The sequence below is a fragment of the Xiphias gladius genome, chromosome 12 (genome assembly GCF_016859285.1).
Source record: "Xiphias gladius isolate SHS-SW01 ecotype Sanya breed wild chromosome 12, ASM1685928v1, whole genome shotgun sequence".
Lineage (NCBI taxonomy): Eukaryota > Metazoa > Chordata > Actinopteri > Istiophoriformes > Xiphiidae > Xiphias > Xiphias gladius.
The window spans coordinates 8,075,672-8,090,939 of record NC_053411.1 but is presented as its reverse complement, the minus strand read 5'-3'; the positions used below and the strand labels follow the sequence as shown (position 1 = coordinate 8,090,939).

At 40.1% G+C, this 15,268-nt stretch overlaps 1 protein-coding gene across 2 annotated transcripts in view; it reads right to left on the bottom strand.

The window, feature by feature from the left end:
- Positions 1 to 9,200: 9,200 nt before the first annotated feature.
- LOC120797431 (sodium/potassium/calcium exchanger 2-like) overlaps positions 9,201 to 15,268 on the bottom strand; it is a 46,003-nt gene continuing 39,935 nt past the window's right edge. For both annotated transcript variants that reach the window (XM_040141101.1, XM_040141102.1), the window contains 4 exons: positions 11,267 to 11,401; positions 11,035 to 11,124; positions 10,480 to 10,646; positions 9,201 to 9,607 (listed from right to left, as the gene is read on the bottom strand). In XM_040141101.1, coding sequence (XP_039997035.1) covers positions 9,358 to 9,607; positions 10,480 to 10,646; positions 11,035 to 11,124; positions 11,267 to 11,401 — 642 coding nt within the window. In that variant the 3' untranslated portion in view covers positions 9,201 to 9,357. The remainder of the gene's footprint in view (positions 9,608 to 10,479; positions 10,647 to 11,034; positions 11,125 to 11,266; positions 11,402 to 15,268) is intronic.

The window sequence follows — 15,268 nt, the reverse complement described above, 5'->3', positions numbered from 1 at the left end:
TGTGCCTGATTGTGGGTGTCGAAGGTGTGACACCTGCAAACGTGTGAACTGCTTCTTCTTCTTTTTTCTGCTTTAAAAGATGAGATTAATGACTTTGTCCCTATAATCATTCCAATGTGTTACCATCTTATTATTCATTTAATCTTTGTTTTTGTAGGGACACCTATAAACCAGTGTATATACCAAAATGTATGGACAATAAAATTCCTTACAGACCAATAAGGCGTCTTATTTCATGACTTTTTTATTCTTTAACTCTTTAAAGTTTTAAAAGTTGTTTCCTGTTGGTCGCCGTAGCTGTTCTTTACAGAATGACTTGTTTATTCTCAAAGCTCTGTTCACAGGGGTTCAGACAGGCCGCTGGACTTCCTTCTCATTCAGTGTTATTCCACTGTTTCTGACTCAGTAGAAAAGGTCACAATGACATATCATTGCTTGTCAACTTGGAAGGCTATTATTGTGCATCATTTTCCCCGTGCTGCCAACCAGAACCCTCTCTCAGATGTTTCTCGGGCTGAATCACGCAGCCACATGTGCAGCAGTTACACTTCAGATCTACACAGACCATTTGTGAGTCATCATATGGTCTCAGGTCCACTGAGCCCCCCCCCCCTCCCTTCTTTTTTTAAGCGTCATGAAAATAACTCCCCACATGAATCCCCCAAAACAGCTAAACGGGGCAGTTTTGGTGATGACTCGCCTGCGTCTGGGATATTTTGAAACTGTTCTCTCACGCCGTAGCCAAAGTCCGCGTGAGACAAGCTTCTCTGCTGCCACACTTATTGACTAAGTGTGCAGGATTTGGCTGGGAGTCTCCTCAGAGACGTTTCTTGCTGAGTCAAGCACACCCCGGTAACAGCGAGCTGCATGGAGTCGCCGGGCAAAGTCTGGCCCGATAGTAGGCTGACCTTGCTGAACAAGCCACCCTCGGTGCTACTAACCTTGCCCTCGGAACCATGTGGACTTTATTAACTGCTGGCAGAAGAGTTCGAGAGTTTGCTGTAAAATGTGAGCTGGAACAAGGAAAATCCCAGCAGACTCTGGTAACACTGCCGCTGAATCACAAGTTTAAAAGGAATCTTGGTTGTTTTTCGCAGTCATCTCGGTGAATCAGTTTTCCTCACTTCTCCTGAACACTAAAAAGGATTTTACTTCCCAGCAACCTGTCATAATATATTCTCCACTTTCACTATATGCTCGGATTATCAGTGTATACATTTTGGGCCTTGAATTATATCAAGTTGCATGTCCTAAATATCTCAAAAACAAACTTCTAAAAGTATCCCGATTAGATATTTTTCTCTCTGGATTTTTCTGCGGTGTGTTCGTTTTGGAGCTCAGTGTACATCTGCGCATTATAGATTCCTAAAGGGAAGGACATTTAATTGGACTAGGTAGGTTATTTAACTACTATAAAAATTAAGCATTTAAACACATTCACCGCTGTCATCTATGTTTCTGGGATCAAAAATATTTGAAAGGAAAAGCCAAAGTCTAGTTGTATTTCAAACCAGTCACACATACATTTTCATGTTTGGGATTAATCTGACGGGGAAAGACACAGCTGCCGGAATGCGCAATTATAACTAGTGAAAGAACCAAAATGTCATAAAATAAAAATTGCCATAGTAGTCGACGCGGTCACTACATGTAGCATTTGAATATAAGTCATCTTGTATAAGTTCCTGTGAGGACCTAAGAGAAACGCTGGCCACTAATAGAGTTGAAAAGTCAGCAGTTGTCACTAAAGGTATTAAAGGTAAAATCATGTACAATCAGTGCCGGAGGAAGCAGGCAGATGCTTTAGGTGAAAGCAGTAATACCACAGTCTAAAAATGTTCCATTAATGGAAAAGTATTATCAGCAGAATGTACTTAAAGTATTAGGAGTAAAAGTTTTCATTATGAAGAATGGCTATTGTATTATATATACATTATATTATTGTTTTAATATAGCTGAGGCAGCATTTCAATGTTGATTTTGGTTCGGGCAGTAGCTAATTTGAACTACTCCATGCCCTTTGGTGTCTGAATGAATCATAATCTTCTGCACGGATTATGTATCATTGACGAAAAGAGTCCTAATCTGCAGGGTAACCGGTAACAACAGCTGCCAGGTCAATGCACGGGGGTAAAACGTGCAATTTCCCCCTTTAGAAATGTGCTGCTGCAAGAGGACACAGTGCCATAAAGTGTAGAAAAATTCAATAAAGTGCCTCAAATGTGTACTTGAGAACAGAAGCTTTGTGAATGTACTTAGTTGCCTTCCACCACTGTTATTAATTGTACTCGACGGTTCAGTGGTGCATCAATTTGTTTACTACGGCCACTACTACTATGAGTCGCATCCATGGCTATGACTACCACTGTCAAATTATTCTGCCATACTGCTGTCAGCATTTATACCGTTGTTTTTCTTCAAAGTATAGGATGTGCAAAATAGCAGCATTATTTGTAGCAGCAGTCTTTATGAAAACACTATATAGAAATATTTTACAAATAATGCAATAAAGCAGCACAGTTAGCGGCAATGTATAGAAAATCTTAATCTTATCTAATATAAATGAAATATAATAATACCATGATCTATCTAGAAAACATCTTTTCTTCATCGTAGCTTTCATAGTAGCAATTGTTTTCAGAAACAAACCATTAATTTGAATTAAATGTTGGTTATTTCATCCCATTTTAACAATCTTTTGACATTTAGTTTGATGTTCATATTCACTTAAATGGAGTTGCTGATATCTGCAATTCATAACCATGAACCTATTTCTACCTCAAGTCAAGGAGCTAAATGAATGTCCTTTCGTTTCTGGTTCTAGTTTTAAAGTGTAAATATATATTTTTATTTTATCTTTATATTTTCTTTTAAGATCTGTCATCAATTTATCTTAAAAATCCTTAATCTGGCCATTAATTTTATCTTCATGTTTTGTATTGGGGCCTATCTTTGAAGTGCAAATGGTTATTTGGCGACACGCTGAGCCTTGTTCAAAGTTTTAAAATGGGAAAATATATTTTACAATTTCACTGAATTTATTATTAACTGTCTCTGTCATGGCATGATAAAAAAGAGCCGTTCTTTACATGAATACATCAGACTTACTGTATTATTATGTCTTCCAAACTAAAGTGTCTTTTCCATCCAGGAAAAAGGAAAAGTTATCCAGAATTTAGAAAACACTCCTCACTGGGGGAATACACATCCAAACTGGAAGTATGTAAGTGTCTAAGTGTCAATTAACACTAGTTAGGATTCAGCTTGACTCACTGCAGCCTTTAGCAGTGGATGGAGACACGCAGAATCAGTTTCCAGTGAAAGGGGCAGGAAAGCGGTCACGGTTACCACGAAAAGTCTAAGAATACCTGGAAGGCTTGAACACACTTCTGAGGAAAGATCAGATAAAGTGTTATGGATAATTTTAGAGAGTCTGGAAAGTCCTCAAAGAACATGGCAACAAACTGGTTGCTCTGGAAACGTGTGAATGTAAACTTTGTGGGGGAGATGTATTTTGTTCACTATTCTAAATTGATTATGCAGTGATTAGAGTGTGCAGGAAAAAAAAGTTGTTGTGGGAAACATAAAATAAAAACAAAACACTATCAGGAAATTTACATATATATAGTATGTTTATAGTTGGCAGGAAAAATCGTGCTAATAAATCCCCCGGAGTTTATCACAAACACAGCTCATCATATTTCGGCATGGTTACCATCATGACAGTTTCATTAACGTTGCCTTGCATAATTTCATGCACGTCTTGTCATGTTCAGGTATCCAGCCCCATGCGAACTCACAAACATGCTGCTAATCCCTCTGGTTTTCAGTGTCAGATTGCACCCCCATTTTTTTTTTTTTTTGAACCAATCATTTACCAACCAATCATTTGTGTCCCAGGTCAGCCTCCAAGCCATGCAGGGCCCCATGTCTGTGCTCCCTTTTCACTGTTGCCCCCAGCTTCCCCTTGGGTGTCTGTGTTGTGAAAGATGAACTTGGAGATGAAAAAGCTCTTGTTGTTGCAAATCCTAATATCTGCTGACTCAATGTTCGGTCACACAAACACAGCAGGCCTCTGGTATCCACTCTAACTTGGAAAACCCCTTCTCTACCTCTCTCTCAACATTAATCTGCCATTATCCTTGTTGTAAGAAACAAAACAAAACTGGTTACTGAACATCAATCAGGGAAAGAACATCATGGTGGTACATCTACAGGAGGTAGAAGTCTGACTCATGTTGTACATATTTCCAGTTAAATTTAGAGTCACGTGGAAAACCGTGAGATAATTACTTTTGTTTTGGAATGACAAAACTAATTCGGTGGAAAACTTTGAAAGAGAAGAAACTGCTGACGACAAATTTTGGTGGGCGGGCCATCGGGACTGCATTACAGTGATGATTGCTTCATTATTGCTCTTAGTCACATTGAAGTATCAGAGTTTGATCTCAAGAGGGCGCCCTATTCCACTACTCATCTTCATACACGCAGGAAGGCGCCACATGAGAAGTGAACATAGAGCAAATCACTGCCCTCGTACGGAGATGAAACACAATGTGGAGGATGTATTCCTTCTGGTTTAAAGAGCTGATTGCTATTAGACATCATCACTGAAACCACTTCTTTTCAAAAATGATGCTGAAAATCACGTTGGTTTTTTTTTCATTGCAGCTGTGTTCAGGAAAAGCCTCCCAGTAAAGTAATTCATACAAAGTTGACTTGATTTTGACTAAAATTCCCCATGGGACTTGAAGGCAGCAAACAGTGGCGAAATCAAAGAAGGCTGTAGTTTGACAAACAATGGGGTGCATTTCATTGAACATCTGCCAGAGTCTCTCTAATGGAACATGCAAAGAGAACAAAAGCTTACTCGGGAATTGGCCAAGTGTGTATCCTGTGATTTTGCCATGACTTGGCACTGTTTACACCGATTTCTTATGCATTTAAAAGATGCTAAAAATCATCCCAGGTGAGTTTGGGTGCTGTATGCGTGGGCCTATGTACTGCAGGAATGAACCTTTCTGTCTCATCACTGGCAATAAGACTGATATACTATACCATGAAATGCTGCAGTACCTGAGTCAAATTTAAAGAGATGCAGCAGATGCAGAGACTATATGTGTGCCTCTTTCAAACCCTTATTTTTAGGTTTGTGATGCAGGATGTCTGTTAAAAAATTCAAGTCTCGAGCTGAGATAACCCGGATGACATCGCCCGGAGGTTATTTTTTTGCAACATCCATTTAGCATTTGTAAGTAGGCCGTGTACCCTTAATAGATGGTTTATAAAACACTGCAATATAGTTGGACACGGATACAGTGACTTTTAAGTGTTTATTAATGTATCTATCAACAACTATAGCTGCTCAAACACAACGAAAGATGTTAATTACATGCAGAAAATTGTTCCATGTGTGAAATTTTCATACTTATTTGAAATTATACCTAAGGATATACATTTGCACACATGAATAAATGATGAGTTATAGTTGTTGATAGATACATGAATAGACACTTAATAAAAACGTATTATATTTGCTGGAAACTTCACTGTGGTGCGTCATAAACCATTTATTATTTAGAAATACTAAATAAGGGGGTTAAATTTACCAAAAAGTTAAAAAGATACAAATTCACAAATGTATGAATAGTGATAGTAACGTGAAACCATTAAACACATTGTTGCATATTTGAATTATCGTCTTTATTTGTTTTATTATATACTTTGTGTTTTTACATAAAGAGACATATTTCTTTTACACATATAGATTATATGGTTAATTTGTATCTGTATATATGTACACCTTAAATAAATCTTACATTAACACCAAGAAAATAAAACATTTACAGTGCAAGAATGTTCATTAGTGGTCAACTTTCACGGTCGCTTACCCTGGAAACCACAATCAATGCCAAGCTCACGTGCTAGACCGGTTTTATCTATTTTATTGTTTTTTATCCTTGCCATTCATGCCCTCACACAAGAACTTCATGGGAAATTTGGAGACAGAAAAAAAAAAACTGTCGTCTTGCTAGGAGAGGTTTAAGTTGGAAGTGCACAAGTACAGTATGCACGTGTGACCGTTGCAGTGGAAGGTCAACCAAACTCAAGCAAACCAAGTCTTAACCTGTTAAAGCAATAGTTGGGCATTTTGGGAAACACGCTCACTTTCTTGCCAAGATTCAGACAAAGAGATCGATACCACTGTCATGTCTGCATGGTGAATATGAAGCTACCGCCAGCAAACGAGTAGCTTGCCTTAGCCGAAAGACTGGAAACGGGGAAACAGCTAGTTTGGCTTTCTTAGCTCACACGTAACCCAATGTAGAGCCACACTTGATGCTTTCACATTTTTTTTTTTTTGTAAGTAATAAACAAACAAAACATAAGTTAATTTGTGAGCTTCAGAGGTTGTGGTTAGCAAATTTTGTTACCTTCGGACACAGCTAGGCCAGCCGTTTCTTCCTGTTTCCAGTTTTTGAGCTAAGCCGAGCTAACCAGCTAGCTTCATGTTTACCCTTCCAACATAAGTGGGATCTTCTCATCTAACTTTCAGCATGAAAGTGGATTAGAGTATTTCCCCAAGTGTCAAACTATTCCTTTGAAGACAGTGGCAAGTAGAAACTAGAGGTGCGATCTGATCGCGTTAAGGAGTGGGTGTGTGTGTATGTGTGTGTGTGTGTGTGTGTGTGGGCGCTCTGAAAAAAGAATTCAGTGGCAAATGTGCACCGGAGAATTTCACAGAGTACATGAGTCATCGTAGATGCCTTAGATTGAATCTTCGATTCTTGGTGGTGGACGTGTTCAAGGAAATACTGTGTACAATATGAGAGCACGCTATACATAACAGTTGAACATATGAGTTTAGTTTATGCAGGTATCATCGTTTCGCTTTTCCTGTGCTTTTCCAACTTGTATCAAATGTCAGATAAACACGGGGCCGGCATTTCCAAGTCCTACATTTGTTGAATCCGAGGAGGAATCACGGTATTTAAAGCCCTCGTTTTCTCCCTAGAAACTGAACAGGCACATTTACAGTTTAATGTATGCTAATCAGATGTTGAGTAGTCTAAAAATAAATGCTCGTGTTGTGTTTTGCTCAGTAATACCATGATACAAAGGGCCACTAGCATACAGTATCAATCTCTTTCCATCCACTCAAGCAAAAAAGAAAATGAATCAAAGTGAATTAAATACATGTTTGAACCATTTGGTTACTGAAAAAAAAAAAAAACAGGAGTTTATATTTACAAAGTAAAACCAATGAGTTCTTGGTGTTGCTCTCTGAATGGATGCATAAAAGTGAACATATATAGTTGGATAAGCTCAGCTGTACAGTCAGTGGGTAACCAGCCCAAATTCCTCGCATGCATTTTTCCTCACACATTCAGAGAATCTATTTACTATTATTTTACAGTTAATTCCTACTAAGCTGCTGTACAGTGGCTGTGTTGAGGTAAAGCGGGTGTTTTCTGGCCAGCTCTAACAGGAAAGGGGGCTGTAGGTCAGTGTTAGGAGAAATGGTCGCTCACTTTTTCTTGCGGGGGTCGGACCACGTTGGACAGGAAGGACTGCGGGGGACAAACGCACGGGGGATGCAACTCTCAACGGTGACACATGCCGTATATTGCTGTTAAATCTGTGGTTTCCACATTCTATGTAGCTTAAAGAGAGATTGTGATTATGATTTCTATTTCCAGTATAAAACACGACATTGGTGTATATTTTTTTTGCAGTTAGTTGCAAAATACTGGTAGTATAACCTCTATTCATAGGTAAATTTAAGGAATGGTCATTGTGTGATGACTTCAAATGCAGTTTGTACACATGCACACAAAAGCACCCTTGATTAGAAAAGAAATTGCACAAGTTTGATAAATATCATTGACCATACATGTTGACATTTTCTACATAGAGACTGAACACTGGTTTGCATTAAGAAGTTATGAAACATGTTTGAAAAAGTATACATTTTGGTATACAACTTCTTAAACGTTGATTGGTATTATCCACCTTCAAGTGTCTTTTTTTTTTTTTTTTTTTTACATGCAGTTGACTCCTTGAAACTACTACCCCAGGAGCTTGACTAGCAGGTGAGTTGGGCCCAGTTCTACTGTGAACAAAGCACTACACATTGACTAATCTAAATCAACCATGACGCTTAAACACTGTGAAGTTCTTTTCAAATGTATTATTTTGACATTGACTTGCTTATGGAACTGTAATGAGCCTAAATTACTCATGCCTTTTTTTCCCCACCAGTGAAACATACTGAGGGCTAGCATATATTTTGAGAGGCTAAACTTTAGTTGGGCTTTTTTTTTTCCCCTTGCCTTTATCAGTCTGTGCGTGTGAAGCATGAAAACGTCTGTACGATCAGAACGTGGGTTCAGTAGCAAAAGAAAAAAAAAAAGAAAAAGAGGAGCAGATTGTCAAGAGGACTCTACACCTACTAATACTGCTACAGTACATCTAATGCTACCTCTATATATTTTATAAAAAGTAATCCAAAAATTAAAAAAAAAAAAAGAAGAATCCTCTGAAGAGACATTCAGTGGTGTAAAATGACATCTAGCAGGGAAGAGGGTAAGCTTAAACCCTTCACTCAGACTGAGCGCAGATTTATAAAAAAAACAAAAACAAAAACAAAAAAGAATTAATAACAAAAAAATTTTGTCTGCCCAGCAAGAGTCTCTCAAAAACAGCAATCCCTCGTTGCTCAGTTGCAAAGCCCACAGGAGCATCTTTTCGCTCATCACCAAGAGATGGGAAACGCGTTTGGAACACGTCTGCCATTTCCCCATCCACAAATTCCTCTTCTCTCTAGTTGACAGCATCTTAGGCCGTAGAACTAGTTCAAATGTGCTCACAATGTCAGCTCAGTCACTGCATTTTTTATTAAGAGTTTCTATTCAGTGTATCTTTAGTTTTTCCTTTCCTCCACAGTTCACAGGAGGTCATTCTCCTCAACCGACCAGGCGTAGTCTTGATTTCAGCTCCTCTAGTGACACTAATGGCATGCATAATTATTTTGGCTGATACACCTATAACTCCCCACACCTGCCAATTAAATAATAATAATAATAAATAAAAATCCACTCAGGTTAGGCCTACGCTTAACCAGCCAAGGCAAAGTCTTGTGCCCTTGGTGGTTTGACTGCTCCGCACCACCACCTGCTTAACTGTAAATATCGGTAGATTCGATATTTTTTTCATATTTTTTATATTATTCTTTCGTCCACTTTCTCTTATATTCCTTGGGTAAAGGATCACAAAGGTCAGGTGAGAGTGATGGCAGATGATCAGGATGGTTGTAGTGGTGGTGACGAGGGAGAGTAAGTAGGTACTCAAAGGTCCTCAGACGGACACCGGACAGTTAATGGCCTTGTCCTCCAGCATGACGCTGACCACTAGGAAGACGAAATACAGCATGAACATGAGGAAGCCGAGCAGCTTGCTCATGCGCCACTTGCAGGCGGCGATGGAGATGATGACGAAGAGGAGCATGAGAAAGAGGAGCACGATGGCACAGAAGAGGCCGTTGGAGCTGACTTGCACCGGTCTCAGGCCGCTGAACAGGGACCAGAGGAGCCAGGGGAATGGCAGTCTGCAAATACACAAACACGTTACATGCTGTTCTTTCGGGTTACGGCAGGACCTTTTCACAAACCCACTAGATGAGCTGCTAAAAGTCCCAAAAAGCATTGTAGGTACTGTAGGACGAGACATTGTTGTGTTTTGGACAACATTACATTACATTACCCCACTCATTTAGCAATATAAACTTCATGTAATAAGACTCAACATATACTTGTCAACATTTCAAATGTTATCGGGTCCAAACTTCTCGGTTAAAAAGATGCAAATATGGAGCAAGTTTGTAAGGCAACATATTTTTTCTCGTGAAGACTTTTTTATGTTGGTTGCTCACACTCAGCAGAGCATAACGTAATATGCAGATAATATGACATGCAATGTGACCACAATAAATCTGTTGGTCGGACAAAACCAAATTAAAGAGCAGCTTGGCAGCAAGTGAGGATCCTGTTTTTGCTGATCTACAATGGTTTAATTTCTCACCTTGCTGCATTAATGTAAGCAGGATTTATAGTTGTGTGGGTCACGCTGTAGCTATGCTTGTATATCGAAAATGAAACAGAATTAAGTAAATACAGTTACTGTAGGATATATAATTAAAGCACTATTTCGCCAGATCATGTACAACATATTTATCCATCCATGTAAATGTAAGCGTTCCTAGGATTCATGATCATAATATTACCAAATAGTTCTTACATTGTTGATCTACAACCATGTAGCCTGTACACATGATGCTGGATTTGTTCTCAGAATAGACCTGAGTATAGACCCAGTAAAAGGGATCGCTCTGTCTCAGTAACCTCGAAAATACAGATCAAAAATATGGCCTTAAACACAGCAAGGCCCTGCAAGGACTCAAATAATGCTCAGATTGCGTACCCAACAGTAATGTCGAAGATGTTGGAGCCTACGGAGCTGGATACAGCCATATCACCCAGCCCCTTGCGTGCCACAATAACACTGGTGATGAGGTCAGGGATGGAGGTTCCAGCTGCTAATATAGTCAGGCCCATAATCTCTTCTGTAATCCCAATGGTCTCTCCAACCTGCAAAAAAGAAGAAAAAAAAAAAAGGAAACTAAGCTTTGGGGTAAATAAAACCTAATCTTTTGTTCCAGCTATTTTTAATTTTCTTGTGATGCTTGGGAGCTGATGGAGGTGACAAAACTCTAGCTCTGACAATCTCCCTGTCTAGAATAAGACAGTTGTAATTATTTATGAGCGGGTAGATTATAGAATATGGTTTCATTTTGAATGTCAAGGATAGGAAATTGGGAGAAAAGATGGCTGCATCGTGCCTTTGTTTTTTCATGAGGATTATGCTTATATGAGAATACTATTATTATTGTTTGATCATGACAGCGGTCCCACAACATTCAATTACTTTTATAATGCCACGTGCTAAGAAGTAAGTCGGTCTTTGAGAACTTTGTACCTGGTGAGCCCACCACACCATTAGGTATGAGAAGCCTGCAATCCAGCAGATGGCACCCAAGAAGGTGATGGGGAAGAACTTCTTTGCCGACTGAAAGACAAGGAGAAACAAAAAGGAACAGTCAATTTAGCAGCAAATGCACACCTATCCGGATAAAACCGAGGATGTTGGGTCAATGTTTTGCTTCGGTTTTAATGTGTCTCTATCTGTCCGTCCTACACACAACACACACCGGTTTCCTGACGTCAGGCAGCGTTAGCCACAGGGGGAGGACGACGGGCATGATGAAGAGGTAGGTGAAGCGCTTGCGGTTGGATTCGGGCCAGGACAGGCTCAGAGGCTGGTCCTCTTCCTCCTCATCCTCAGCCTGAGAGGAGACACCAAAGGGAAAAAAAGAAGGAAAGTTGGTAAAGCTTACAAAGCATTTATCAGAATGGACAGTACCCCTTAAAACAAGTACTTTTGTTTCTTTTCGGTTTGGAGGTGTCATATAAGGGTGTCACGTTCAGGTGTCCACATAATTTAATTTACCACATGGGAATAAATATCAGGCTATATGATGCATAGCACTGAACACCACTGAGCTGAGTCATGCTTTTTGCATGTACAAGAATTGTCTGAAAAAATTCATGACAATCCAAGTGTCTCTTTAGCAGGAAAGCTTGTCTCAATGGCATACACCTCTCCATAGCAGCTATCCACAGAGTCAGGCAGTACTCGTGCTACACAAGCACTTCGAGAGGGCGAAGGCAGCAGAGGTCTGCAGAAATTGATGGCAGGACCTAGATGTGCACGTGCCTTTGCTCTGCAGTGACTTCAAGACTGAGCAGTCTGATGACTGTGATTTGGGAGATTGCATCGAGCCTGAGGGGCTCTGCCTCTCCAGTCATCAGGGGCTCATCACTACTGACTGCTGATGCTGGCTGCACGGGCAGACCCCCCCCGGGATCTGATTTGACCTGCCACTGGAATGCCAAGTGAGCCAAAGACTGTCACTTCTCTGCAGATCAGCATCAAATAAGCTGCCACCATCTGATGGGGAAAGACAAAAAGAAACAACTAAATTATCTTTTCATTTACCTGTTAGGCTTTTGTGCCAACGCATGCAAAAGCAGATTCTCTATTAAGCATTCTGGTAATTGTAAACTTTAATGATACACCAAAGCCCTCTGAGAGTGGAAAGATGTCTTGGGTCCCTTTGTATCCAATTATACAGGATGCTAAAGAGCCGTGGGGACCTGCAGAGAACAGGTTCACACATGCAGATCTAAGCAAAACACACTGTTGGCCTAGAATTTGTCTCTTGCCCTTTTGAGGATGGCGTTAGTGAAGTGTAAAAAAAAAAAAAAACAAGCAGCAAAACGGGACAAAAGACATACAGTGGGAAGAAAAACAAACAGTAGGACAGATGTTGATAACAGATGTTGCTCGGTAAATAATCATGTTATCATGAAAATCATTTAAGTCTTAACAGCTTCAATCATATCAGATAAGCATGCCCAGAGAGGGAGGCAGAAATCTTTAAAGATAGCTACTGCACGAATCGTATGGAGCTTATCCTGCTGTGACAGCTACCGCTGTTGAGTACTGCCTGGTAACCTTGGTAATCAGAGCTGCCAAACAAAAGGTAGCGCTTGCATCACTTATGCTCAGCATCCTGATTTCCCCTCCTCTCCATATCCAGATGGCTGCATTGTTGTCTGTGAAAAAGGCCGAAAACCAAAAACCTGAGCCTTTGTGAAGGTCAACTCTGAAACAAAGCCACCGCTTTTCTAAGATGTGACGTTATGAGAGGTTTCCGTTGGTGTCACAATCTACTGGCTGCAGTGTTTGCCAGAGATTAACATTAAGAAAAGCTTCTTCTTATGTTCTAGCAGGAGGAGCTGCATTGTATTTTTCAGTTTTACAGTTCGCCCTGCCGCTCTTATGGATATGTCGCCTGCATGCAGGTGAGTCCAGGTGTTTGTGGATGACACCGCACGCCACGAGTCTGTCATTTGTCTAGTTGTGATTAGCTCTACTGGCTTTCTCTGCTAAAGTACCCCACAGAGCTGGTGCTCCCTTCCCTGACTTGGTTCCCAAATGCCAGCCCCTTGGGGGCCTTTCCTGCCCTGTGGTGCCTCTGTTGGCAACACTGCCAACACCGAGCTTAAAGGCACTGACTTTTACCAGGCACCGCAGAGCTGCGAGGGGAGGTGTGACATTTGCAATTTTTTTTCTTCCCGGAGGGAAGCGTTCGCGCTTGGCACCCGGTGCGAGGCAGCAAAGCGACAATTGGTAAATGGTTAAAAAAAACAAGGAAAAAAAAAAAATTGCCTATAAGCACAGCTGCAAATCTGAGGCATTACGAAAGCAGCTATCTGTCAGGAAGGTCTTGTCCAATACTCTTTCTCAATGTGCTTATGCTAATCACACAGCACAGGTGCGATTTGAGATAGAAAGCAGTGCTCCAGAATGCACACCGTGAAAAGACAGATCCTTTAATCTACGTGTTCTGTGTTGTTTCATTCGCTTCACGATCCAACATGTACTTGATTTTCATCCTTTTCTTCACAAACTACACTCAACAGTTTGACTATGTTTCTGACAGCAGTGTCACATTTTTGACATGACGGTTTCATCTTTTTGGAACACAACTTTTTGCAGATGCACTAGTGTAACAGCTGACATGGTGTGAATATCAGTATCTGCCATAAGGATTTTTTTTTTCTTTGACACGGAGGCTTCAGCTGGTTTTGAAATTCTCATACAATTTAGCAAAAGAAAAGCAAAAGAAACACATGATACACACAATGTTTTTTTCAAATGGTTTTAGTTGTGATAGAGTAGGTAGGATGAGTCATAAGATCCTGTATGGTATGATTTCCTTTAGTTTCCCAGTACGCCATTTAAAGAGACGATTACAGGAACTTTACACACTCATTCAAGATCTGCGCTGAAAGTAGAAAATCCACAACATGTTTTTACAGAAAGGCAATTTGCTGTGAGTCATAGAGTGAAAGTGCTCATCATTCACTTAAGAAGAAAAAGGCATTATAAAATTAGAACTACATGAACGTGTACTAAATATATACATGTTCCACTATTTTCTTTTATTAAAAATAAACCCTATCATTTCTGCTGTTTTGGGAAATATGATGATATATGATCATTTCTGTCGCCTGGGCTCTCAAGGGTTTTAACAACAGAAAAAGACATCTGGGAAACTGTGCTAGGAGTCTGCTGCAGATTTTAATTCGACCTTATCTATCCCCTTATTCCCCAGTCTTGGTTGCCAAGGCATCCGGGAGGAACTGAACAATTAGTATGATGGGGCCTCTGGCGGCATGCGAAGGTGTGAGCAGTTTCCAGCTACTTCCTGGCTGATGCAGACAGGTGCACTGTAGGACAGACCACTAAAAAAAAGCAGCATGTGAGAATTAGGCATGCCAATAATTGTCCAGCTCTTGCGAATTCTGTGAATCACCACCCGAAATAGGTGTTTCTATATTTCATCTGTCAGGTTTTCCACCTTCACCTCCATAGTTCGTTTGGAAGCGAGTCTAAAAATTGTCTGAGGGAGGCTGCCTTGCCTTCGTTTTTTTTTTTTACAGACGCAAACATTTTCATCTTCAGGGGAGTGATGACAGCTTTATCAGTAAAGACTATTATTAACCCAAGAGTGAGAGATCAATCTGAAAACAACTTGGTGCAATGGAATAGATCAATATGCACATGGTCATGTTGCGAATCAGGGCTCATCTTTAGCTGTTTCTTGTGCAGCCTATTCTGAGATTCCTCCTATATGCGTCCACACGAGTTTGTATTTATAGACTACTGTATCTATAGACTGCTCTATCTTACCTAGGAGGAATGCTGTATGTCAAAGTGCTACGGTGTCCATGGTATTTTTAGTTGCAGCGAGATCTTGTTCTTTTAAGAATTTTTGGTTCCAACAGCACAGTATACTAGAAAAGTGTTATTCATAGACTGGGCTTCAATTCAAAGGAGGATCATGCAAAATTAAAAATCTGTCCCTGTAGTATTGTGGAGACCTTTTGTATGAAAAGCTACTGGCCACAGTACAGTTTATTTGCAAAGCCTTTACAAATCCCTGCAACACAAGATCATTTGAAAGTAAAAAAGCACATAATAATATCGTGGGTTAGTAGCTTGAACTGAGTGATTGTAAACTGCATCAGATGAACGCAGAGAACGGCCTATGGAATTAGTTTTAGGCCTTGATAAAAATTAC